This window comes from Panthera uncia (assembly GCF_023721935.1).
Source record: "Panthera uncia isolate 11264 chromosome A1 unlocalized genomic scaffold, Puncia_PCG_1.0 HiC_scaffold_17, whole genome shotgun sequence".
Lineage (NCBI taxonomy): Eukaryota > Metazoa > Chordata > Mammalia > Carnivora > Felidae > Panthera > Panthera uncia.
In genome coordinates, this window is record NW_026057577.1 from 105,079,680 (window position 1) to 105,106,099 (window position 26,420).

A 26,420-nucleotide genomic window follows, 5' to 3' on the forward strand; every position below is an offset into this window, starting at 1 on the left:
TGGTAGGAGACACTTCTCAACACCTTGAAAAATAGTTTGACATATTGGTGACTTCATAGCATAGTGGGTTGGAGTTAGACCCACATTCTAGCTCTGCCATTTTCTAACGAGTGGCTTTGGGCAAGTTTCCTAATCTCTTTAAGCCTCAGTTTCCACATCTGTAAATTGGAACTACAATAGAACTTAACTCAAAGGATTGTTTTGAGGATGAAATAAGTGAGTGCATATAAAACACTCAGCATTGTGCCTAACATATAGTGCTTAATGAACATCAGTCAATGAAAATTATTTTAACTGGAGAATAGAATCCAACATTTGACATATCTTAGAGAAGTCTTCAGATCCATAAAATTCACTTCCATTTTATGTTAAATTTTGAGGGTGTGATACTTTTTGGAGAGAAGGTTGAGAACTTTGCTCAGATTCTCAAAAGAATCTATAACCCCCAAATTCAATATCATCACCAACATCTTCCTTGTTAACAATTGTCGTTTTCCTGCCTTAGGACACTCCTTTGCTATACTGTTCCTATGTAACCAAACTTGTCAGCTGGGAATTTCTCACATGATGTAATCTGAGCTAACTCTGACTGTCCCCAAATAACCCAAATGGAGAAGTAGGCTGTGAAGACAATGGCAGACGAGAGACCACTAGGCAAGTCTAGCAGGGGCAGAGTAGATTTTAGGTAAAACAGATGTTTCCTTCTTCATGTTTGTTGTATTTATCTGGCCTCAGCTAGGGCTCAGCAATGAAGCAAAATCCCCTCATTCACTACTGAGGATGTCTACATGCCTAATGAGGCATCTTGGACTACTTTGGCTTCCTATTATGACAGGTGGCTTTAGATTCTAAAAATACTTCTTGCTTACAGCAAGTTTTCCTTTGTTCTATTCTAACTGCAAAATTCATGGACATGGAACTGATATTCACACTTGCTGGGCTGACAGTGAGGAGTAGCAGTTAGCATTGCTGTTGACCTTCTGAGACTGTTCAGTAATGGATCTGATGACATCATCAACACTGTTGATGACATCACACTGCCTATTGCATCAAGGGGCCTCACATTCTTGAACTGCTGTCTTTTCTCCCAGGAAGATGCTAATTTTGTACTCTATCAGTATCTGCAACAGTAAGTGTGTGTGTGTGTGTGTGGGGGGGGGTAAAACCAAAGCAAATAACTTCTGTGAGCATGAGTCACCCCAAACGTTATTTTTTTCCACACTTGTGCTCTAACAATACTCAAAACAAGGACCTCCCACAAATAATTATTTTTCCTTTGCCATTCAGACCTGCCTTGAGAAATGTCAAGGACTCCATTATGAAGAAAGCTTTTCAGAACCATAGAAATCCCATTGCGTTAGAAAGTGCTAATGTGTGTGGTGTGCTAGTGGAAGCAGCAGGCTTCAGACTGCTTTATCTCCTATCAGTGGGTTTAGCTTTGTGAATGAGAAATTCAGAGGCAACCGTACAATTTTAAATTCAGATTGCCACAAAGAAAGAGATGCATCTGACATCCCAATGCAGTAGTTTTGACTATTTCACTGGAAATATGTTGGAAGGGGGGGAACCTTCCCCTGAGGAGAAAGTGATAAAAGACCAGAAGAGATACATTTTTATCTTTGAGATAAAAAGCCTGTTTTCTAAGGTTGTTTCTTTTATTATAACTTTTTCCCCCACCTGCTACTGGAGCACCATGCAAATGTATCATTCCAGAAACTGCTTCGTTATCCTTTTTATGCCTAAGATTTCCTAGTGCTGGGGAAAGAGAGCAAATAGTCTTGTTTGTAACTTACTTAAATGAGGTGCTCACCTTTCACAGAGCCTTAAAAAATAAGGATCAGGTGCTTATATGGATCTGTTTGTCTCTTTGGTCCAAACATCATGCTACCTTTTGCCTAAAATAAACAAAAGCAAGATATTCTCATGGAGCTGCTTCTGTGGAGGGCAGTGTTGCCAATTTAATCCCCTTTTGGTTGAATCCAGATAAAATGCAAAAGGGCTCTTTCTGTGACATTGATTAGGGTCTGATAAATGGTGGTCGATTTCCTTAAAAAAATCTTTCTGACATGAACATTCATGCTTACAAAGAGTCATTCGTTATTGATGCTATTTTAACAATATTGAATATAAGTATGGACTTAGCAATAGGCTATTGACTGAAGGGAGAAATCTCTGGTAGGAACTTGCCTTACTACACAGAGGTAGACACGATAGAATTCAAAATAGGTCTTTTTTTGCACTCCTGCTACACCAAAGAACACAGACCCAACTCCTTGGAAACAAAATCAAACTGGTATTGATCTGGTTTCCCCCTCAAAACACCTTCATAAAAGACTTTTACTGTATTTTTTTCTTCCCGCATATTTTCAGATGCTGCCTCCAAAATTTCTTATTATTCTTTCAACATTATTTATTGGTCCCACCAACCATTCAGGCCTGGTGGGGACATAGGAATGGCAAGCACACTGGAGGTATAAATAACTGAGGTGATGGACGTCAACAAGATATGTTAGGTCAAAAGTGTTCTCTGGAGGACCATGGAATGTGCGTTTTTCTGGAACAGGTGATGGTGAGCTGGAACCTATGAAACTGCAGAACAGTCTCTTCAGGAGAAAGATTCTAAATTTAATTATAGGACCTTTGCTTCTCTTCTTGTCTTACACAATGCTGACCAGAGAAAGCACTTCTCCATTAAGGGTTCTAAGACAACTCTTGGAGAATCACAGCTTTCCTTTTGCACTAAGGCTTCCTCTGATTCCATCTTCCCTTTTCTCAAGAATCCTGTGAACTTGGATTTCTAAGACAAGTGGATCACTTTTATTCATAGCGTAGGGCTAATCTTTTTTTTCTGTAGGCAAGTATTTATATTTCCAAGCATCCAGGGAAATGTAGGGTTACTCCATGCTTCCTTGGAATTTGTTTTCCTTCCAGGTCTAACACATGGCACAAATGACCTCTACATCAGGGGTCGGCAAACTTTTTCTGTAAAGATCCAAGTTGTATTTTATGCTTTGCAGGCCATGAAGTCTCTGACACAGTTACTTGGCCCTGCTGTCACAGAATGAAATCAGCCACAGACATCAAGGAAATGAATAAATGTGTCTGTGTTACAATAAAACTTTATCTACAAAGACTGGTGATGACCCAGGTTTGGTCTAGGGACCACAATTTGCTGACACCTGCTCTAGAGTTAAACTTTAAGCAGTCTTTGGTCTATGGTTGATGGATGTACAATGAAAACCATCCAAAGGAAACTGACCTAAAGGAAGTTAAAGCCAATTCAAGTTTATAAGATCTATCCCTTGGGAAAAAGAACAATTAAAAAGCCTCACACCGAGTTTCCACCTACAGAGATGCCACCATAAGGGCTTTTGACAACCTTTGTCATATGTTAGTAGGTTACCACTGAACTTTTATGACTTATTGAACAGATAACAAATATAAATGAGGGCTAAACGTTTGGAGATCACTTTAATTTTTAAAAATCTTCTGAAGAATATTAGCATACTAGAACTTCTAGAATATTGACGATTCATTTGAACTCTTTGTTATACCCCCTGCTCCTTAATATCCTCAAAGACGTGATTGTCTAGAAGATACTATATATAAAGATGAGAAAGAATCTCAATTTCTAAAATTAAAGTTTATCAGATTTTAATGTAAAAGATTTTTTTTTCCAGAATTAAAACTTTTTCTCATGACCATGGACAAATTTTCTAGTTGGAGGAAGTTGGGAGAAAAAATATATATACACTTAAGAACTTAAAATGCATTTTACCGAATTCTGCAGTCAGAACTGAAATACATGATTTAATCTATGCTAAGTTTTCTGCTTATTATCTGGTATACTGTGGTCACTTAGCACAAATGAAAACCAGAATTTTTTATCATGTCTGTCCCCCACAGGTGCTTCATTTCTATTCTTGGTTCGCTATTATTATTTTTATCCTATTTGTGATCTGATTACCTTTAGGATTAAATTCTGCAAGTGGGATCCCATTACTCTTTTTTTTTTTTTTATTGGCATAAAATTACCAAGGGGCTCATCTTAGACTTTCATATAACGATTAGAACAAACTCAGAGGAAAGAGGTTCAGGGAACCTTCTGTTTTCTTGTCATCCATAGATAGTGTACTTGAGATGGTAAAATACAAAGATGGTCTCTCTGCTTAAAAACACTTAGTCTTAAGGTAATTAGCCATGGAGGGCCTCACAGCTACTACTGTTTATCTGAATGACGGGGCAGGGGATGCTCCTTGGGGCCAAGGGGGGCTTCTTCTATTTGGCAAAACCCTGTATATAGTACATGCAGATTCTGTCAGTATGATCCTACAGGAAAGAATACCGATGGAGAGCAACTTAACATGTTTTTAGGGTTTTCCTTTTTAGACTCTTAGTGTTGCAAACTAAGTAGTCTTGCCCGTGAACAACTCAATTCCTCTACATGGGATACCGAGAAGGAGTGACTGGAGGGGGTATGGGGTCTGGAAGCCAGCAGGGCTGCTGGTCAAGCTAGGAAACCACCCCTCCCCACCCCCTGCCCCACTCCTAAAGCAACACACAGCTTGCTTTGTACATCCTTTGTATACAAACCTCAGCCTGATGCTTGAGTGTCATCTCAAAAATATCAAACCTCACATTTGTTTCCAAAACTTCCCCTGCTTGTGAAGAAAAATTAAAACCTTGTTGAAGAAAAAAAAACCACAAATGCCATCCAGGCCTACCAATATGACCTCATTTAGGATTGTGGGGCCGCTGCTTGCCAAATGGCATCCAGGACTGTCTAAGCCAGTTACAACTCCATACGGGCTCGTGAGAGTCCATGTCTGTCAGCCACCTGGTTTGTCTACCAGTTTTTAAGATGCCCACTCATGACTAAACCATTCCCCCTCCAATCGCCCAAAATAAACTACAGGTAACAACAAGATAAATAGGATGTGCTTCTCCTTGCTGAGTGCATTGACTTAAGGCATAGGCACATTTCTCCCTCTTTGAACAGAGATGGTGTAATCCCCTGTCCCAGCACAAGAGCTGGCCAGGGTGACCCTGGAGCATGACGATGAAGGTGGAGGGATGAGAGGTAGCTGATGGCGGGAACTAGGGAGATGCCTCCACGTATGGGGGAGTGGTTTTGTTGGGCCGTTGGGGACATGGTGAGTCTGAGAGAGACACTTGACTCAGTTTATATTAATTTCCAGTGACCATTTCTGGGGGCAGGTATTTTAGATCAGTGATTGCTGGGTCAGTATTCTTGGAGAAAATATAATGGTGGATGTAGGAATATAAATATCCCAACAAAAATATATATAAGGATATTGAAGCTAGAGTTTGTGCGTGTCTTTAGAAATAAAAAGGCAAGTCTCCCAATTACCTACCAATCCCAGGAAATATATAAAAATTAATTAGGTTTTCTAGGCTCCTCTTAATTAGGTTTCCATTCCCAAATGGTTTCTCTTGGGGTGGGGGTTCCTCTCTTAAGGATTTTGAGGCTGGAGTCCACTGGATAAAGTCACAAGTGAGGATGAAACAGACTTTGAGCCATTTTTTTTTCTTTTAAACAGAGACATATCACCCATTTATTCTTTTCCTGTCAGGCCACTGAGTAGCTTCCAGCCGACTGAGGAGCAGCTGTTATCCTATTTTGTGCTGATTTACAACTCCTATTTTGACTGTGGGATAATATGTAATTTTGAAGGAACATAGCAGGAGTTGGGTGGGCAGTTCAAACTTTGCTAAAATTCATCCTCCACATTCATCCAACTACAAAGGCCCCAGTACATTTGGCTGTGAAGGGAGAACACCATTTTGAGTTCCCACAGCCAACTTCTATGGCACTGCCCCATCCCTAACTTGAAGAAGGGGAAGTTGGCGAGCCTTATGAAAGCTAAAAACGGAAACGAAGTATCTACTGCAATACAAGGGTCTCAGTGCTTGAGTGTGACTTAGAGATTCCCGCCATCACTGCCTTGTAATGACACTAAAGGGGAAGATGCGTGGCTGCTTAAACATGTAGGTGACTATTCGGTAAGAGTCTGATACACTGTGTGGTTTTGAAGGGTCTGGGGAATATTGGGCCTGAATTAGTGTTTTGATTTTATCATGTAGGTGGTAGGGTTGAAATGGAAATGATGGTGGATATCACAGGGTCACCCATGGTTCCTTTTGTACTGAAACCTCATTTTATACAGAGGATATATATATTTATTTATATATATTTATATATATTTATAGCCACCCACACGCATACGCATACACCCACGTCCACACCCACACCCACACACACACACAAGGTCTTTGATAGGCTTTCTGTGTTCTAGTAAAAATAGCTGGCAGCCAGTGTCTAAAGCCAAAAATGGCCTTTATGCTGCCAACAAGGTCCACTATGGATGGTCTCTCAAAGGCAGACACTTGTGTTTATCTGACAAGTGGAACCAGTTCCTGCCTGGGACAGGAATAATCTCCCATTGGCGCAGACGCAGATCTCGAAGACCTTCTGCCTCGTTCCTGTAGGCGTGTAGGATCCGTGAGGCAGCCTAGGTAGTTTGATTTTCGCAGCATCTAACTTAATCTAAAGAAAGTGAACAGGAAGGAAAGAGGAGTTAGAAGCTGCCCTTTATTCTCTTGACATTCAGAAACAGTAGATGAAGTTCAACTGCTGTGTTGAGTATTCTAGGCCCTGGGAATTCAGAGACGAACGTGACAGATAAAGTCTCTATCCTCAGGGAAGCATATATTCTACCAAGACAATGTCTCACTGGTCTATATTAGCATTTTACAAAAAGTATATCATGTAGAATATGAAGAGAGTCCTAGAGTGAAATGAATTTGGAAATGCAAGGTTGATAATTTACTATGGATGGGCCTTCACACCCCAGCTCTGTCTGTGTGCATGGGAAGACTGCAAGAATATGCAGTGCTTTCTGGTCTTGAATGACTGTTAAGATTATAATCAATTCCTCCAGAGTCTGGATTCTGAGAGCTATAATCTGCATATGTGATATAGCCACTATTTCTACACGTGTATGATTTGGGGTTTGTGGCTGTTTGAAGAGACCATTTTGATAACTGAATACTTTATCTAACTAGCTCTTTTAAAACAAATATAGCAAATGCCAAACCCATAAAGAGGTGGATTAGGTACACAGAAGCAGGTGGGGATGGGAAATCTCTAAGTAGATATGAAAAGTGGAATACAGTTTTGATTTAAAAAAAATACACATTTTTTCCATCTATTTAAAAACTCAAGTGGAAAAGTTCACCTATGCATGTGATGGAGACATTTTTAAAAGTTTGCAGTTCAATCTTATTTTCTTGGGGATTTGCCTTACCTTGTCTACACAAACCCAAGTAGCTATTCTATTCACCAAAGTTGGATTATGTTGGGTAGAAGAATTCATATCTTCAGTCCTCCAACGTCTTCTTGCCTAGTCTTACCCTATTTGAGGTTTGCCTTGTTCTGATTTGGGATAGCTGTTGGATCACACTCTCCATTCTCAAAGTAGAACCATACAATGTAAACTTTGAAAGTAACTGTGAGTAAATTAAGCTCAGCTTGAGTTAGATGTACATGATATACAGCTTAATCATGCCAGCTACCTAAATCTTACTTTCGGGTGACGAGAGAGAGAATTTAGAAATAGCATTCATTTTTATAGCCGTGTGTATAATTCTCTACTTGTAGTACATGCTATTACTTCAGCGCTTACAAACAATGAGACATAACTCTTCTGTGTTGTGGGTTAAGCTTATAACTGTGCTGTTCAACATATTTGTTCCCGAAACAAAACCTGATTGGCTCCTCTTGTTTGAAAGTGGGATCAACTTCAGTGCCATGGGAGTCTGGGAAAGGTGTGGGAAAGGTTGGCTTGTTTGGAGCTGGATCTCTCTGAATTTGTGTCCTTCTCACCCCTACCTCTCCATCTTTGGACTCCAGCCTCAGCTCTGTTCTGCAGGTGGCTTCCATGTTGCCGGCTTCTGCATTTATTTCAACTCCTTTTGGGGCCTCCATCACCAGAGACCGGGTCGGGGACTCCAACCTGAAATACACACAAGACTAACACTAAAAATCCCATTTCGTTGTTTTGTTTTGTTTTGTTTTTGGTAAATTTGAGAGGGAGTTGCTGCTCAGAGCATTGAAACAAAACAGCATTTCTGTATTCGTGCTGGAAATTCTTCTAGCTTTGTTTTACAAACCTGGTCAGGTTTATGACAGAGGATGTAACCTACCTGGGCATGGTCTTCATTGCATATAATGAAGATTATAAAGAAGGTGTTCTAGGATCCTGGCTTCATTTTATCTCACACCCAGCTAATTATTGCTTTATTGGTGTAGTTAACCAAGTTCTCACATAACTTTTATTTATTTTTAGAGTAAGGCTATCTCAGGTCTAAACTGAGCTTTCTAAAATTGGTAGATACTCCTTCTACTTTGTCGAAAGAAGCAGCATCAGAGGTTAAAGCAAGAGACCTACCAGTTAGACATGCCTGACTCAAGCCCCGGGGCTGCCAGTAGTAGGTGACTTTCACAAGACTTCTCTCCTCACTTCTTTCTTTTCCAAAATTTCTCGATTTCTCCTTAGTTTTCTCATCTATAAAGTGCCTCAAATGGTGCTTGGCACATTGGAAATGCAGTGTATGTATTAACTGTTCCTATTACCGCTGCTGCTGTTGTTTTTATACCATGGAATCATAAAGAAATCTCCGGCCTTACTCAAATAGTTGTCAAAAGAAGAGCTGAAATGATCCTTGGTTGCTGGGGGAGGGAGAAGGTAAGGAATTTGACTACAAAGGGACAGAATGGCAAGGAGAGGTTTTTAGTGATAAACTTTTTTTTGTATCTTGATTGTAGCGGTGGTCACATGACACTCCGTGTTTGGGAAAGCTCACATAACTGTACCCTCAAAGAGTGGATTTTATTATATGTAATTAAAAAAGGAGAGAAGGTGAATCAGCTACACTTATGTTAATTATTATGACCCAACATGATAATACTCCTTAGAAAGATCTTTGCCTAACTCATTTAACGTGAGAAATATTGACCATCCCCAGAATAGTCTAGATTTTAGTATTATTGCCAAATAGAAATGAATGAAGATCTTCTCTGTTTACCAAGAAAGTACCCCAACTTAGGAAGCACAGACCTCAGCATGGCTCTCAACTGCTCTGATTCAGACCAGTCTCCTGTGTTTTATTCATATGCTCCCAACTTTCAGACACCTGGAACATGTTCACAGGGAACAGCATCCTCTCTGCCAACTGCTGGCTCCCTGTACTGCGTCCACCACTCCTTGCAAACCCTCTCGGGTTTCAGCAAGTGGCAGGAAGAATGAGCTGACCAGGGGGGACACCACCATGGAGCAATCCCAAGCCTCATCCCACAGGTGTCAAGAGAGGGCTTTTCTATGCTTCTCAGTCTGGGTTCCTGAGGTTTGCTTCTAGGCAGCAGCGTTCTCCACTGATGTTTGTATTTCCCCTGCAGTGACTCAACCAGAGTCCCAAAGAAAAATGACAGGTCTGTAGCACTGGTGAAAGATTGACTTGAGCTTCTGTGGAACTCTCATTTTTCCCTTTTCCATCTCAGCCCCTGTAATGGAAAAAATCCCCCATCCCTCCTGGCTCCTCATAAGATCTTCCCCAAGTTGGGGCTGAGCCCCCTCTAACTACAATTTACTTCATTTGCACGTGGTTTCTCTCACTTTGCCCTCAATACAAAGAAGGGGGTCTTGACACCAGAGCAATGGGGAGTGACGTCTGTGCAGCGCAGTCTTGCCTAGGACCTTAATCCATCTCCATTCAGCATCTCCTGCGCTCTTGATACTCTCACTTTTGAAACATGAAGGTGGTTTTGTGCCATTTTCTTTGTTTCTCTCCTGCAAAGTCTGGCTGGCTTACAGTTTATCCTGCATTTTGTAACGTCTTTTCTTGGTACTAACGTTGATACCTTTTACCCTTCAGAAGGGCATAAGATTCCCATCTGGTAATATTTTTGTTCAACTCCAGCTTCCTTCACCCAATTCTCAATGGCACAGCTGTCATCCGTCTTCTCCAGGTGACAGTCTCATGCCGTCTTCTCTTTCCGCTTCCTTCTTCTTCCCTCCCCCTCTTATTTGACCAGTTAGCCTACAGTTTCTCCCTACTCAGTATACTAATGTATCTCTAACCTGGGCTATTTGACTGCCTCACAAGTTTTGTCTCTCATTCTTCCTTTCTTTCCAGTGTACTTCACAAATGGGTCTACCTCCTGAAGTGCATTTTGAATATGTCACTTCTTGTATCAGTAGGTGATGGGCACCGTGCAAAGTGCTTTATACATATTACCTCATTTAATCCTTCACAAAAACCCTATGATTTCGATATACTCTCTTAGTCTTGATAGTGCACAGAAGGATGCAAAGGTAAGAGACTTGCTCAGGGTTGTACATCTAGTAAAAGGGCATAGGTGAGATTCAAACCCAGGTTTAGTGGAATACCAAAGCCAGTATGTTTTCCACTATATCTTACCACTTACAGAAAAATTGGACTTCTTTCTTGTCTATTATATCTTCACACCATTCTTTAAATTTTGTTTGAGAGAAAGAGAGAAAGAGAGAGAGAGAGAGAGAGAGAGAGAGGGGCAGGCAGAGAGAGAGGGGAGAGAGAATTCTGAGCAGGCTCCACAAAGTCAGTGCAGAACCCGATGTGGGGCTTGAACTCACGAACTGTGAGATCATGACCTGAGTTGAAGTTGAACACTTAATCAACTTAGCCACCAGGTGCCCCTTCACACCATTCTTTGTAGTTAAAGTCCACCTCTTCATGGAATTAGCACCTGTATTTCCAAAGCCAGTATCTATAAATAAGGGTAAGGTGATAGTATTGCATATAGCTCAGTGATACATACTTCCCGGTATGTAATATTTCTCAAAACTTAAATAACTGACATTAGTGACATCAAGTTCAGGACATGGTGAATGTGTTCATATTTGGTATGCAGCATTCAAACAGACTGATCATACAAATAGATAGCTGGGGTAAAAACAATTTAACATAGAAAATAATGTTTAGAGCTAGGAGAACTTGATCAGATGGCGTGCTGGCATTTCAGATGGACATTAGAATTCGCTTTACTCTTGTGCACCTCCTGTGGGCTCTGAGATCAGCAGGTGGGCTCCATGGCCAGAGAAGTGGACTCAGAATGACTGCTATCTTTTTCTCCCCTCTCAGTCTTGAAAGTATCAGGGAGCTGAGAAAGGGCACTACTCTGAAACTGTCTTTTATTGTGAAAAACTACAATAAGGGTAGAAATGGCAATTTCCTGGAAGCAGAGACAAAAAGGTAACTGCATTCTGCTTTGTAGCCTATCTATCTTGATATCTTTTGCTGTTAGGCAGACTTAATAGTTAAGTTCGTTCACATGTTAATCTTTCCCTTGTGGTAAAAAGCTCCTACCAGAGCCCTGGGAGCCTGCATAGAGCACTCCTGTGATGTCAATTTCTGACACTAGATAACCAGTCACAGCACAGTGGCTAAAATGGCATTGAGGAAGGAAAAATGGGAGGCGGCTCCATTCTGATGGGGGGCATTTGAGGGTCCCTCTGGTTCTTGGAAAGAAATGCTGCTTCCATTAGAAGAGAGTGCAACCGTCTTATGGCAGGACTGAACAGACTCAGAACTGAAGAATGGCCAGGCAGGGAGGTCCATGGGCTGGGCCAGGTCCTCAGAAACAAGGGTTCTCAACAGTGGGCATCGGAATCACCTGGAGGGCTTGTTAAAATACAGATTGCTGGGCTCCACCCCCAGAGTTTGGATGCAGTAAGTACTCGTGGCAAGTTGAAGCTGCTGGTTCTGGGATCACACTTTGAGAACCACTGCCCTAAAGCAAAGGTCATAATCTCAGGTGCCCACAAAGACTATGCAGGTGATGTAAATCAGTGACCCATAAGAAAGCTGTGAGGAAAACAGTCTCTGCACAGCAATATAAGGCAAGTGATGAAAATGCTTTCCATAGGAGGCGGCTCCTATTCTAATTTGGCTGATTACTGATGACGTTTGTAATGTCCTGAGCTGTTTTTGTTTCCTATTCCCACCCATTGCCTTTTCTGAAGAGTAACTACTATTATGAATTTTGTGTTGACTATTTTCTTGCTTCTCTTTATAGTATTACTACATGTTTGCATCCTTATACCATTGTGTACCAGCGCATGTTTTTAAACTTGACGCATAAAACAATTCCACTTAGGTATTCTTCAGCGACTTCTCCCCCACCTCAACATTATATTCCTGAGGTGCAGCTATGCTATAGCACATAGCTGTGATTTATTCAGTTTCCCCGGTGTCCTCTTAATTTGTCCATCCCTCTTTTGGACATTTCGGTTGCTTCTAGGTTTTTGTCTATCAACAGTACATCTCAGCACATTCTGTATGCGGCTCCTGGTACACGTGTGTAATTTTCTTGAGGACACATATGTGAAGAGTGGAATTGCTAGCTTCTGGACGATGCATAATTACAGCTTTTGTAGATACTAGTAGCTCATAGTAGTGTAGTGTGTATAGGTCCCACCAGTACTATATGGAGTTCTGGTTCTTCTTCTCTCTTGCCAGCATTTGATAACGTTTTAGTATGACACGAGTATGAAATGGGATGCTATTATCTTCCAAGTTTGCATTGCCCAGATTCGTAATGGAGTTAAGCATCTTTTCATTTGTTTGGAAGCCATTTGGGATTCTCCTTCAGTGAAATGTCTTTTGTCTATTTTAATTGTTTTTATTGTTATTTTGTGTGTGAATTGTAGCCGTACTTCATATTCTGAAAAAGAAGTATTTAGAAGTTTGATGTATTTACAATTTCTCTTTGACTCTGTGGTTTTTGTCTTTTCACTCTGTGCTTAGCATGTTTTCAAGAATGGGTTTTATATTTTATATTTTATATTTTAATAGTGACAAATTTATGGTCTTTTCCTCTAGGGCTTGTGCTATGTCTTATTTGAGCAATCCTTCCCTACACTGAGGTCATAAAGATCTAATATACTGTTTTCAAAACTTTCAAGCTTTGCTTTTTCATGAAGTTTCTAATTCATCAGTATAACCTTTGGTGTATGGTCTGAGGTTGGGGTCCAAACAGATGTATATCCATGATCTTATCATATATTGAAAAGCCCATATTTAGCTTTGCCATATGGCATTGCCATATACCTATGGGTCTCTTTGGGGACTTTCTAGTCTGTTTCACTATTTTTTGTCTACTCCTGTGACAATAATCAATTGTTTTAGCTTATTTATTACAGTTTTAAAGTCTGTATATTTCACAAGGCAAGTCCTCTTACCTTGGTCTTCAAGGTCTTATGTTCATTCTATTGCCATTGCATCTGTCTCTATTTAGTTATGTTTTCTTTGGTGTATTTCAATAAAGTTTTACAATTCTCTCTATGTGGGATTAGTATACTTTTGTGGCTACTGAAAATGGTATTTTTATAAAGTATATCTCTTATCCCTATTCCTCTCTCCTGTTGTATTGATATCCAATATTTTTTGTGTGCTGATCTTATAATCAATACCTATGTTATTTTTCATTTTTTGTGCACAGGTTGTTCTAAGTTTTTTTGTTTGTTTGTTTGTTTGTAGGCACTAATTATGTTAATTTACAAGAGTTTTATATCTTTCTATTTCCTAAGCCATTTCTTTTTCTTTTCATGTTGTACTTATTGTATAAGACTATCTCATATAGTGTTGACCAGAAGTCAAGAAATGGCAATCTTCCTTTTTCCTAACTTTAAAGGGAAAACTTTCAACAATCTACTAGTATGATATTTCGTTCTCAGCATTTTTAAAAATAATACTTTTTATCAAGATATGATAGTTCCTTTCTATTCTTATTTTGTTAGTAGTTTCTGTCATACAATATGAATTTTTATCAAGTACTATTTCTCTTTAATATATTAATGTGGTGAATTATATTAATTTTCCGATAATAACTCATTTCTATTTTTTTGGCCTTAACCCAACATTGTAATTACAGAGTATCTTTTTTTTTTTTTTTTTTTTTTTTTACTTCTGAAACTATTTGTTAATATTTTTTTTAGGATTTTGTACCTGTGTTAGCTCATAAGTGAGTTTATCCTATAGTTTTTTTGTCAGGTTCCATCACTTTTCTATATTCTGGATTTCTTATGAAAAATTAGACTGATTTGTATCTGGCCTATTTAAACTCACTTAAAGGACAACCCTCCTTTGGGCACAGAAAGACATTTTTATTAAAATATTTACAGGATTAGCTAGGCTTTGTGTTTTTTGGCAGGTTGGGTTTTGGTAAGTTATATTTTTTGTTGGTATTTTTCCATTTCATATAAAGATTTAAATTTGTTGGCAGAGCTTTTCATAATATCTTCAAATACCCTTGCATTTGTAGTTTTGTAATTTTGGGTCTCAAATATTTTTTTTTCACATCTTTTCCCCCTTGAACAGTATTGCCAATTTTTCTTTTCAAAGAACTAACTTTGGGTTTCTCTATCTTACTTTATTTTAAAGTTTGTTTGAGAGAGAGTGCGAGCCTGCATATGACTGGGGGAGGGGCAGAGAGGGGAAATGAAAATCCCAAGCGGGCTCCATGTTGTCAGTGCAGAGTACTATGCGGGACTTGAACCCATGAACCGTGAGATCATGACCTGAGTCAAAATCAAGAGTTGGACACCCAACCTGCTGAACCACTCAGATGCCCATCTTATTTTTCAAATTTTTTCCTATTTCTTGAATTTCTTCTTCTTTTGTTCTAGATAAATAAGGATAAATTGGCAGTTGTTCTAAGTTCTGAAATATGTTGCCTTCCCTAATTTTTAATATATGAATTTAAGGTTATGCACTTTTTTGGGGGCAGTGTCCCTGTGGAGTATTTATAATATGGGTGCAAATATGTTTTTTTAAAATTTTAGTACAATTTTTGCTGTTGTTTATGAGTTTTATAGAGTGTTGTCCTTAATTTCTAAGAATGTAAGATTTTCTAGACTGTATTTTTAGTATGTATTTTCTTGATTGGTTTTGAACTGATAATCTTATAATAGAAAATATTTTCTTTATAAAATCAAGTCTTTAAAAATCAAGATTAGGTTTTTGGCCTAGTATGTGTCAATTTTTACAAATATTCATGCCTGTTTGAAAAGACTGTGTTATTGCAATTGTTGGTGCTATCTTCTATATGTGGTTATTAATTCCATATACATAAGATATATATGTGTGTATAGATACATATATTTAAAAAGAACAGTTAAACACACACACACATACTTGTTAGGTCAGTTACTAAAAGCAGTATGTTGTTAAATACATTCCAGCATAGAACTGTTATGTCTTTTCTTCTTATATTGTGTAGTGGTCCTCTTTATTTCTTAAAATGTTTTTTTGCCTTAAAATTAATTTTGTCTATTAGTATAGTTGTTCTCACTCTGTTTATATTAGTTTCTATCTTGGACACATTTTTTTCATACTTTTAAATAGCAACTATTCTGTATGGTTATGTTTTAGATTTTCTCATGTAACTGGATTATTTTTTCTTTCTGATGATTTTTTATTGAAATCTACATACAGTGAAATGCACAGATCTTTTTATTTTATTGACAAACATATATATTGAAGGTGTACAGTGTGACCTTTGGGAGAGGGTCATGTGCTTTTTTCCTTAACTGAAGCATAGTTTACACATAATGTTAACATTTTTCAGGTGTACAACGTAGTGATTCAAAGACTATATGTTATGTTATACTCACCACAATGCAGCTACCATCTGTCACCATAGAACACTCTTATTCATTCCATAACTACTGGAGTCTGTATCTCCTCTCCATGACCTATTTTGCTAACCCCCACTACTCCTTTACTCTCTGGCAGCCATCAGTTTGTTCTCTGTATTTATGGGTCTGATTTTGTTTGTTTATTCATTTGTTTTTTAGATTCCTCATATAACTGAAATCACATGGTATGTGTCTTTCTCTGACTTATTTCACTTGGCATAATACCCTCTAGGTCCATTAATGTCAGAAATGGCAAGATCTCATCCTTTTTTGTGGCTGAGTAATATTCCATTTGTGTGTGTGTGTGTGTGTGTGTGTGTGTGTGACATCATCTTTATCCTTTCATCTATGGATGGACACTTTGGTTGCTTCTATATCTTGACTATGTAAACAATGCTGCAATAAACATGGAGGCATATTTTCAAATTAGCATTTTCATTTTCTTTGCATAAATAACCAGTAGTGGAATTACTGAATTGTATGGTATTTCTATTTTTAATTTTTTGAGGAATCTCCACACTGTTTTCCACAGTGGCTGCACCAATTTACATTCTCACCAACAGTGCCTAAGGGTTCCTTTTTCTCCACATCCTTGCCAACATTTGTTATTTCTTGTCTTTTTGATTCTAGCCATTCTGATAGGTTTATGGTGGTATCTCATTGTAGTTTTGATTTGCATTTCCCTGATGATTAGTGATGTTGAGCATTTCTCACATGACTGTTGACCATCTGTATGTCTTCTTTAAAATAATATTTATTATTCAGGTCCTCTGTCCATTTTTTAAATTGGGTTATTTGTGGGGCTTTTGGTTGAATTGTATCAGTTATTTATATATTTTAGATATTAACCCCTTGTCAGAAATATCATTTGAAAATGATCTTATCCCGCCCAATAAGTTGCCTTTTAATTTTGTTCATGGTTTCCTTTTCTGGGCAAAACTTTTTAGTTTGACATAGTTCCAACAGTTTATTTTTGCTTTTTGTCTGAGGAGACATAGCTAGAAAAAAAAAAATGTTGCTAAGGCTGATATCAAGGAAATAGTGTCTGTTTTCTTCTAGGATTTTTATGGTCATGTCTCACACTTAGTTCTTTAATCTATTTTGAGTTTATTTTTGTGTATGGTGTAAGAAAGTGGTCCAGTTCATTATTTTGCACAAAGCTGTCCAATTTTTATCAGCACCATTTATTGAAGAAACTGTCTTTTCCCCATAATATATTCTTGCCTCCTTTGTAGTATATTAACTGACCATGCAAATATGGGTTTATTTCTCGGCTCTCTGTTCCATTGATCTCTGTGTCTATTTTCGTGCCAGTGCCACACTGTTTTGCATACTACAGCTTTGTAATATATCTTGAAGTCTGGGATTGTGATACCTCCATCTCCATTCATTTTTTTCAATACTGATTTGGCTGTTTGGGCTTTTTTGTGCTTCCATACAAATTTTAGGATTATTTCTTCTAGTCTTGTGAAAAATGCTATTGATATTTTGATAGGGATTGTATCAAATCTGTAGGTTTCTTGGGGCAGTATGGACATTTTAACAATATTAATTCTTCCAATTCATGAGCATAGTATGTCTTTATATTTGTGTCATGTTCAATTTCTTTCATCAGTGCTTTATAGTTTTTACAGTACAGGTGTTTCACCTTCTTGGTTAAGTTGATTCCTATATATTTTATTTTTTTGGTACAATTATAAATGGAATTGTTTTCTTAATTTCTCTTATACTTTCAGGGTATAGAAATGCAGTGGATTTCTGTATATTAATTTTGTATCCTAAAACTTTCCTGAATTCATTTATTGTTTCTAGTAGTTTTTTGGTGGGTCTCATGTCATCTGCAAATAATGCTTTTTTTTTTTTTTTTTCAATATGGATGACTTTTATTTCTTCTTCTTATCTGAGTGCTATGGCTAAAACTTCCAGTACTATGTTCAGTAAAAGTGGTGAGAATGGATAGCCACGTTTTGTTCCTGATCTTATAGAGGAAACATTCTCAGTTTTTCACCATTGAGGATGATATTAGCTGTGGGTTTTTAATATATGGCTTTTATTATAATGAGATACATTCCTTCTAAACCCACTTCACTGAGATTTTTATCATGAACATACATTCAATTTTGTCAAACGTTTTTCTCCATCTATTGGGATAAGATGATTTTTATTCTTTTTGTTGATGTGGTGTATCACATTGATTGATTTGAGAATACTGAACCATCCTTGCATCCCCAGAATAAATCTCACTAGATTGTGGAGAATAATCTTTTTAAGGTACTGTTGAATGTGGTGTGCCAATAATTTGTTCAGGAGTTTTGCATCTATGTTCATTAGGGATATTGGCCTGTAGTTTTCTTTTTTGGCAGTGTCTTTGTCTAGTTTTGGTATCCAGGGTATTTTCGGCCTTGTGAAATGTATTGGGAAGCTTTCTTTCCTCTTGTATTTTTTTGAAATAGTTTGAGGAGAATGGGTATTAACTTTTCCTGAAATGTTTCATAGAATTCACCTTGTGAATCCATCTAGCCTGGACTTTTATTTCTTGGGAGTTTTTTTGATTATTGATTCAATTTTGTTTTGTTCAGATTTTCTATTTCTTTCTGATTCAGTTTTGGAAGATTGTATTTTTCTAGCGATTTATCCATTTTTTCCAGGTTGTTCAATTTGTCGGCATATAATTTTTCATAGTAGTTTCATAATCCTGTGTATTTCTGTGGTGTTGGTTGTTTCTGCTCCATTTCTTATTTCATTTGTGCCCTCTCTTTTTTTCTTGATGAGTTTGGGTAAAGGATTATCAATTTTACCTTTTCAAAGAACCAGCTCTTGGTTTCATAGATCTTATTCTATTGGGATTTTTTAGTCTTTATTTCATTTATTATTGCTCTCATTTTTGTTATTTCCTCCCTTCTCTAAACCTTGAGCTTTGTTCTTTTTTTCTAATTCCTTTAAGAGTAGGGTTATATTGTTTATTTGAGACTTTTATTATTTCTTGATAGCCTTTAATCACTATAAATTCCCCTCTTAGAACTTTTTTCACTGTGTCCCAAAGATTTTGGAGCATTGTGTTTTCATTTTCATTTGTCTCCCTGTATTTTTTGATTTCCTCTTTGATTTTTTCATTGGTCACTGGCTGTTTGGTAGCATGTTGTTTAGTCTCCACATATTTGTGTTTTTTTTCCAGATTTGTTTTGTTTTGTTTTGTTATTGTGATTGATTTCTAGTTTTATACTGTTGTGGCCAGGAAAGATGCCTGCTATGATTTCAGTTTTCTTAAATTTATGGAGACTTGTTTTGTGGTCTAACATGTAATCTATCCTGGAGAATGTTCCATGTGCACTTGAAAAAAATGTGTATTGTGTTGTTTTGTATATATCTGTTATATATGATGGGATGGGATGTTCTGTATATATCCATTAAGTCTATCTAGTCTGTCATTCAAAGATAATATTTCCTTCTTGATTTTCTGTCTAGATGATTTACCTAGTGACAGTCCCCTACTATTATTATATTGTTGTCAATTTCTCCCTTTATGTCTCTGAAAATTTTTTTTATGTATTTAGGTGTTCCTATGTTGGGTGCCTAGATATATACAACTGTTTTATCCTCTTGTTGAATTGACCCCTTTATAATTATGTAATGCCATTCTTTGTCTTTAGTTGGAGTCTTTGTTTTAAAGTCTATTTTGTCTTATATAAGTAGTGCTACCTTGGCTTTTTTTGACCTCAATTTGCATGCAATATATTTTTTCATCTTTTCACTTATAGTCTGAATGTGCCTTTAGGTTTGAAGTGTTCTACACAAGTAGACCATGACAAAAGCAATGAGATGTCACTTACGATATTAGTTTAAAAAAGGCTAAGACTTCCATATTGGGTTAGTGCTCTCATTCCCTCACTCTGCGGTATGCCATCTGCTATCTTGAGAGCTGTCCTATGGAGATATCTAAGAAACTGAGGAAGCCCACTAGCCTATGAGGAATCAAGACTCTCAATCCAACAGTCTACAGGAAAATGAATCTTGCCAACCACAGGAGTGTTTTTGGAAATAGATCCTCCCCAAGCCAAGCATTTGAAAAGACACAGCCTTGACCAACAGCTTAAATGCAGCCTCACAACTGATCTTGAGTTAGAGGCATCACTACATTGCAATCAGATTTCTGACCCACAGAAACAGTGAGATAACGTCTATTGCTTTAAGTTTTTAAGCTTTAGGGTAATGTGCCATATAGCAGTAGAATAATACAATAAGAAACTGCCAAACCATTTTCAAAGATGCACAGTTTTACATCCCTACTACCAATATTGATGTAAGTAAAACTATTCTGGTGGCTATGAATTGGTACTTTAGTCATCATCTTTCTGATGACTAATTAAGCAGCTTTTCATGTGCTTATTGGCTATTCACAGATGTTCTTTTGAGAGGGATCTTTTAAATTTTTTATTTATTTTTGAGACAGAGAGAGACAGAGCATGAACAGGGGAGGGGCAGAGAGAGAGGGAGACACAGAATCGGAAGCAGGCTCCAGGCTCTGAGCCATCAGCCCAGAGCCTGACGCGGGGCTCGAACTCACGGACCGTGAGATCGTGACCTGGCTGAAGTCGGACGCTTAACCGACTGAGCCACCCAGGCGCCCCGAGAGGGATCTTTTAAATCTCATGCCCAACTTTTTTTTTTATACAGTTGTGTTATTTGTATTTTTATTATTGATTTACTATATATTTTGTGTAAAAGTTCTTTTTCAGATATATATATATATATAGGATATGGTATATATCCAGTATTTTCTCCTACTCCATGATTGGACTTTTCTGTTTCTTTTTCTTCTTCTCCCTCCCTCCCTCCTTTCCTTTCCAACACTATCTTGATGAATTTATGTTGAGTACTTTTTGCACCTTGTCTAATAAACCAACACCTACACCAGGGTCACAAAGATAGCTTCTTATATTTTCTTCTAGAAGCTTTATAGTTTTAGCTCTTATATTAGATTTATGATCCATCTTGAATTAGTTTTTAAGAATAGTACTGAGTACTCTCCCAAGAGATTTACCCTGTTGCTGCAGCAACATTTGTTGAAAAGATACCCCTTTCCCCACTGAATAGCACTGTTTGGTTGAAAATCAATTAACCATTTTGATAGATCTATTTCTAAAGTCTCTATTCTGTTCTGTTTATCTATCTATGTCTAACCTTATGCTAATACCGGATTGTCCTGACTGCGAAAGCTTCATGATAAGTCTCAAAATCAGGTAGTGTCAGTCCTTTAACCTTTGTAAAAGGAAAACAGATTCTTTTGGCTATTCTATAGCCTTTCCTTTTCCATATGAAATGTTAAAGCCTGTTGGGATTTTGATTGTGAACCCATAAAACAATTTTGGGGAGAGTTGATATCTTAACAATATTGATTCTTTAATGGATTTTCTTTTTAAATCTAGCTGCCCAAATTCACCATTCTTCATTTATGTGCTATTATTACATATTTTGGCTTGTATTTTTTAATCCAGCAAGATTACTGTGTATATACTATTTATATATGTCTATGTAGTTTCTACTTTATTCAGTTATTCTGTCATCTTAAAATTCCCTTTGTTTTTAACATAAAACAAAATTCTTGGTATTTTCTTTCAGTGATGGTCTGCTGGGCCAAATCTTTACTTTTATTTTTCTGGAATAAATCCTTAAATTTCGTGCCCTACCCTGTGGGAGGAATTTTGGCTGGATGCACAACTATGCTGATAGTTATTTTGTCTGAGAACTGAAGATATCATTCCTTTGTATTCCCATTCTCACAGTTGTTGTTAAGAGATCAGCTGTCAGTCTAATTTCAGTTCTAGAACTTCTATTTGGTTCTTTCCTGTCCTGTTGCTTTTTATATTTGGTATTTTGGTATGTTATTCTGATGTGTCTCGATGTGGATTTCATTTTATTTACTCTACTTTAATTTTTTTTTTTTTGCATCTCTAAATTTGTAGTTTTGTATCTTTCATCATGTGTGAGTAATAGTCACCTGATATTCTTTGAAAATTGTTTTTGCTCCATTCTTTTGCTCTTTTCATTCTGAAACTTGGACTAGACACTCACTCCAGCTTTCCTGTTATTGCATCTCCTTGGATAATTCTCAGATATATTTTCACGTTCACTTATTTTTCACCTATCTCTCAATATCCATTGGAGTTTTACTTTTTGAGATAATATTTTCATTTCTAAAAATTCTGTTTGGTTCATGTTCTAATTAGTCATTTTTATATGTCTTTATCTTTTACTCTGTCTTTAAAAAAACTTTTTTTGATGTTTATTTTTTGAGAGAGAAACAGTGCAAGTGGGGGGAGGGGCAGAGAGAGAGGGAGGCACAGAATTTGAAGCAGGCTTCAGGCTCTGAACTGTCAGTACAGAGCCTGACATGGGCCTCGAACTCATTGACTGGGAGATCATGACCTGAGCTGAAGTTGGGTGTGCAACTAACTGAGCCACCCAGGCACCCCTATCTTTTACTCTTTCAATTCATTCTTTTGTTTCTTTACTCAGAGTAAATACACTTGTTTTATATTCTTTCTCTACTAATTCCTATATTGGAAGCTTCAGTAGGTCTAAATTGGCTGCCTCATTTTCCTGCTTGCTCTCCTGCTCATGGTGCCTCATTTAAGTGTTTAATGTTTCTCATTTGTGGGTTCATATTTTTCTTTATCTGTAGAAATTGAGACCTGCATTTAGGGTGCTTTTTCTAGAGAGGATTTGCATTTGTCATCAGTCACTGGTGCCACCATCAGCTTGGGCCAACTGTAAACTAATTTTTTTGCTTGAGGTTTTAGAACCACCTAAGTAATACATATTCAGGCTATAAGCCACAGTGAGGGTCAGTTTGGAGTTACCAAACTTTGGAATCATTTTTTCTTTCCCTTCCATTCAGTGCTGAGATTCAAAATAGGTAACTTCCCTTGCAATCCCCTGGGTGAGAGTTGGGTACACTGGGGTCCAAGTTTCATTGTGGGATCTCTAATTAGACTGTTTCAGGTTGGCCCTGAGATCTGTTTTGCTCCTATGACTACTAGGACATTAAACCTGTAGCTGAGTTTCATCTAGTTCAGCAAAATCTGTAAAGTTATAGCTGGACTTGATACTCAGGTTACTTCTCTAGATTCCCATGCTGTTTTAGTTCTTGGATTCTGAAAAATCTTAATTTCCAATTTTAGGTTTTTTCAGTGGGTGTGCTGGTTAGGATACTTAGACTACCATTCTACTGCACTAGAGGTCCAAATTTCTGATTTTTCAAAGAAGATGGAAATTGAAATTACAGTGAAATCACCTTAATTTTAAAACTTGGTAGCCTATTACTATACCATGAATGTGCCAACTTTTTAAGAGCCAGATCTAAGGTTAAGGTCTAAGGGTTTGGTCTAAGTGTTGCCAGTTTGCTAGAAAACTCTCTAGAAGTTTATTGATCAATGTTCAATCAGAGAAAGAGAACCTCTATAAATAGAAAATATATAGACACCTTGTAGGAATTTAATGTGTCTTTGTGTCTGATCTTGGGTCTTAAGTCAGCAGGACAGGCAGTCAGGAAGGGGAGATGGATGTGAAGTGGAGGGAGAGGATGAGCTGGAACCTACCAGGAAGAAGCGGTAAGAGATCGCCAACAAGTACCAGTTCAAAGTCTCTGAGTGAAAGAAAAGCTGCTTCCCCCCCCCCCCTTTTTTTAACATTTTTAAAATGTTTTTTTTTTTTAATTCAATTTTGAGAGACAGAAAACACGAGCGGGGAAGGGGCAGAGACAGAGGGAGACACAGAATCAGAAGCAGGCTCCTGGCTCTAAGCTGTCAGCACAGAGCCCGACACAGGGCTTGAACCTACGAACTGTGAGATCATGACCTGAGCCGAAGTAGGACGCTTAACCGACTGAGCCACCTGGACACCCCTGCTGCTCTTTGTGGAGAAAGCATGGACCTGGCACATGAGCTGGAGGGGTTAAAGACTTGGCTGCTGCCCCACACTAAGAAGGTGAGCTGGCAGGTGATTTCCAACAGTGCCTGGTGCCCTGCACTGACCTTTGGGGGTAAAAGGACTATATCTGCTATTTAATGCCACCCTTCAGTCCTCATGCAGCCATGCTAACTCAGTGAAGGGAATTACAGGAAACATAGTTCTTTTTTTTTAATTGTACTATGTTATTTCATTTTATTACTTTTTAAAATTGAGATATAATTGACATATTAGTCTCAGGTGTACAGAAGAATGATTTGATATTTGTATATCAAAGTCTAGTTAACATGCATCACCTTGGAATCACACTGTGATAATGTGCTTCTTTAAAAAATTATTTGGTTAATAATCACTTATAGATCCGTTGCTGTCTAAGAAACCAGTCTCTAAATTAAACCAGTTTGATTTTCAAGTCAGTTTGTGTTTAGATATGCTCAAATTTCTAATATCTGGACCAAGTGAATACTGCATTTGCCAAGAATAAATTGGGAAATGAATTCTGTAAGCAAACGACCCATTGTTTTCCTGTAGGTCAGTGAAACGTAGTTCTAACATAGCCAAATTGGTACAATACAAATCCGCCCACATGATCCTGTTTTAAATGGCTACTTTGGCTTGAACTTCCAAATACAGAATCAACTTCCAATACAGAAACTGGTTGAAATAAAATAAGTACCTGAAAAAACTAAGAAACTTGGGCTTTTCTAATTATATAAGGTCTACTTTTAAGTTGGGTGAGTTTTACTTTGAAATTCAAGCCCCTTATATCTGCAGTAGGGATTTAAATTTTACCAATGAAGCTGCTGAATTTTTAGAGTTAGATCTGTCTTTAAATCCTGAGTTGAAAAATCTAAGCAGAATATTCTAGGGTTCTGCTCTGAAGATTTAAGAAATGGACTGGATATTCTCATTTGAAGGCCATTTCTCTTACAAAAGCAGTGATATTCTGTCCTCTAGGGCAAAACTGTTTTGAAGTTTCCTTCTATAAAAGGCATGTCAGGCCATCACAAAACATTCTTTTGAATCAACCCTTCTTTTCCAGTGTAGAGATTGCTGATATATTTAATAAACGTTTATAACACTAGGTCTAAGGGGACACAGTGAAGTGGCCTGTATCCCTGATTGGCAGAGTCTGGGTTGGTCTTGAAGGTCCTTTAAGAATTGGCTCATTTATTTGCTTAAGAAACATTTATTGAATTCTTAGTATATGCAAGATTCTGGGGTTACAGGTGTAAACAAGGTAATCCTAATCCTTGCCCTAGTGAGTTTATGTGCTAGTGAGGATGAGATACATTAAGCAACTTGTTTATGGTGGTGAAGAGTCCTTAATGGAGAAGCTATTAGGACTTATAACTGGAGGCTGGGTCACGGGAAAAGCTGGAGCCTAGGAAAGCTTATGCTGACATCTGAAGGATGAGAAGGTGTTAGCCTGGTAAAAGATGAATGTTTCAAGCAGAGGGAACAGCATGCCTGAAGACTTTTAGGAGGAAAATAGTTTCGGTTAAAAGAAATTGAAGGGCAGCTGATAGAAATGTGGTATCAATAAGAAGAGGTAAGTCAGGCCTGGCCTGGCAGAATATGGTGAGACAATAAAGGATTTAAAATGGAGAGGTGGTATAGGGGAGTAAAATGATAATGGACAGCATGATCAAATGTCCATGCGGCAGAGATTACTGTGGTAATTAATTTTATGTGTCAGCATGACTGGGCTATGGGATGCCTAGACAGTTGGTCAGACATTATTCTGAGTGAGTCTGTAAGGGTGTTCCTGGATGAGATTAACATTTAAATTGGTAGACTACCTTCCCTAATGTGAGTGGGCCTTATGCAATCAGCTGAAGACCTGAATAGAACACAAAGGATAAAAAGGGATTTTTTCCTGCCCTCAGAATGGAACTTACACAACTGGCTCTCTTGAGTCTCTAGCTTGCTGCCTGCAGAGCTTGGGACTGCTCAGCCTCTATAATTGTGTGAACCAATTCCTTATTGGATATATATTTCCTCTTGATTCTGTTTATTTAGGAAGCTCTAATACTGTGTGTGTGTGTGTGACACACACACACAATTATTATTTATAAATCTGGCTATGGAGTGCATATAGGGGGGGCAAGAGGATTGCAAAGAGAGCAGACAGAAGTCTAAGGTTATCCAGGTACGAGAAGACGGTGACTTGGATTTGATGGTGGAATGACTCCAGGATGATTCCCAGTATTGTGGGTCAGACACTGATGTAGGGAAGAGTAGAAACAGAGCACTTCTAGAGTATCATGAATTGAGTCCCAGACATGTCAGATCGGAGGGGTCTGAGGTGTCAGGTGGAAATGTGAACATGTAGGGCTAGAGACAGAAAAGTAGGAGGTATGTTTGAGCATGGTTGGCAGTGTATTTCTGTATTGCTGAGTTAATGGTACTATGTATATACAACTCAAAAGAAATATTTGAAAACCTAGTCAGATCCTATGGACGTGTTTTGACTGGTGAGACTAGGTAGGTACACCCCAAGGACTGTCTCAGCCAAGTAATGATGGTGGCATCCCATGAGGGTGAACATCTTCTCTGAAATATTCTCTTTCAATAGCCAGATACAAAGCAAAGTCCTGACCAGAGTTCCACAGCACCCAGACTCTGCTGCCCTCTGAGGTGGTTTCCCAGCTGTGGTGTGGCCCAGGGAATATGACAAGGAGAAATGTGATT

General features: G+C 37.9%; 1 protein-coding gene across 2 annotated transcripts in view; it reads right to left on the reverse strand.

Moving 5' to 3' along the window:
* Positions 1-4,002: 4,002 nt before the first annotated feature.
* Positions 4,003-26,420, reverse strand: part of SGCD (sarcoglycan delta) — a 559,487-nt gene continuing 537,069 nt past the window's right edge. For both annotated transcript variants that reach the window (XM_049647926.1, XM_049647925.1), the window contains exons 7-8: positions 7,913-8,036; positions 4,003-6,568 (exon numbers count right to left, since the gene is read on the reverse strand). In XM_049647926.1, coding sequence (XP_049503883.1) covers positions 6,395-6,568; positions 7,913-8,036 — 298 coding nt within the window. In that variant the 3' untranslated portion in view covers positions 4,003-6,394. The remainder of the gene's footprint in view (positions 6,569-7,912; positions 8,037-26,420) is intronic.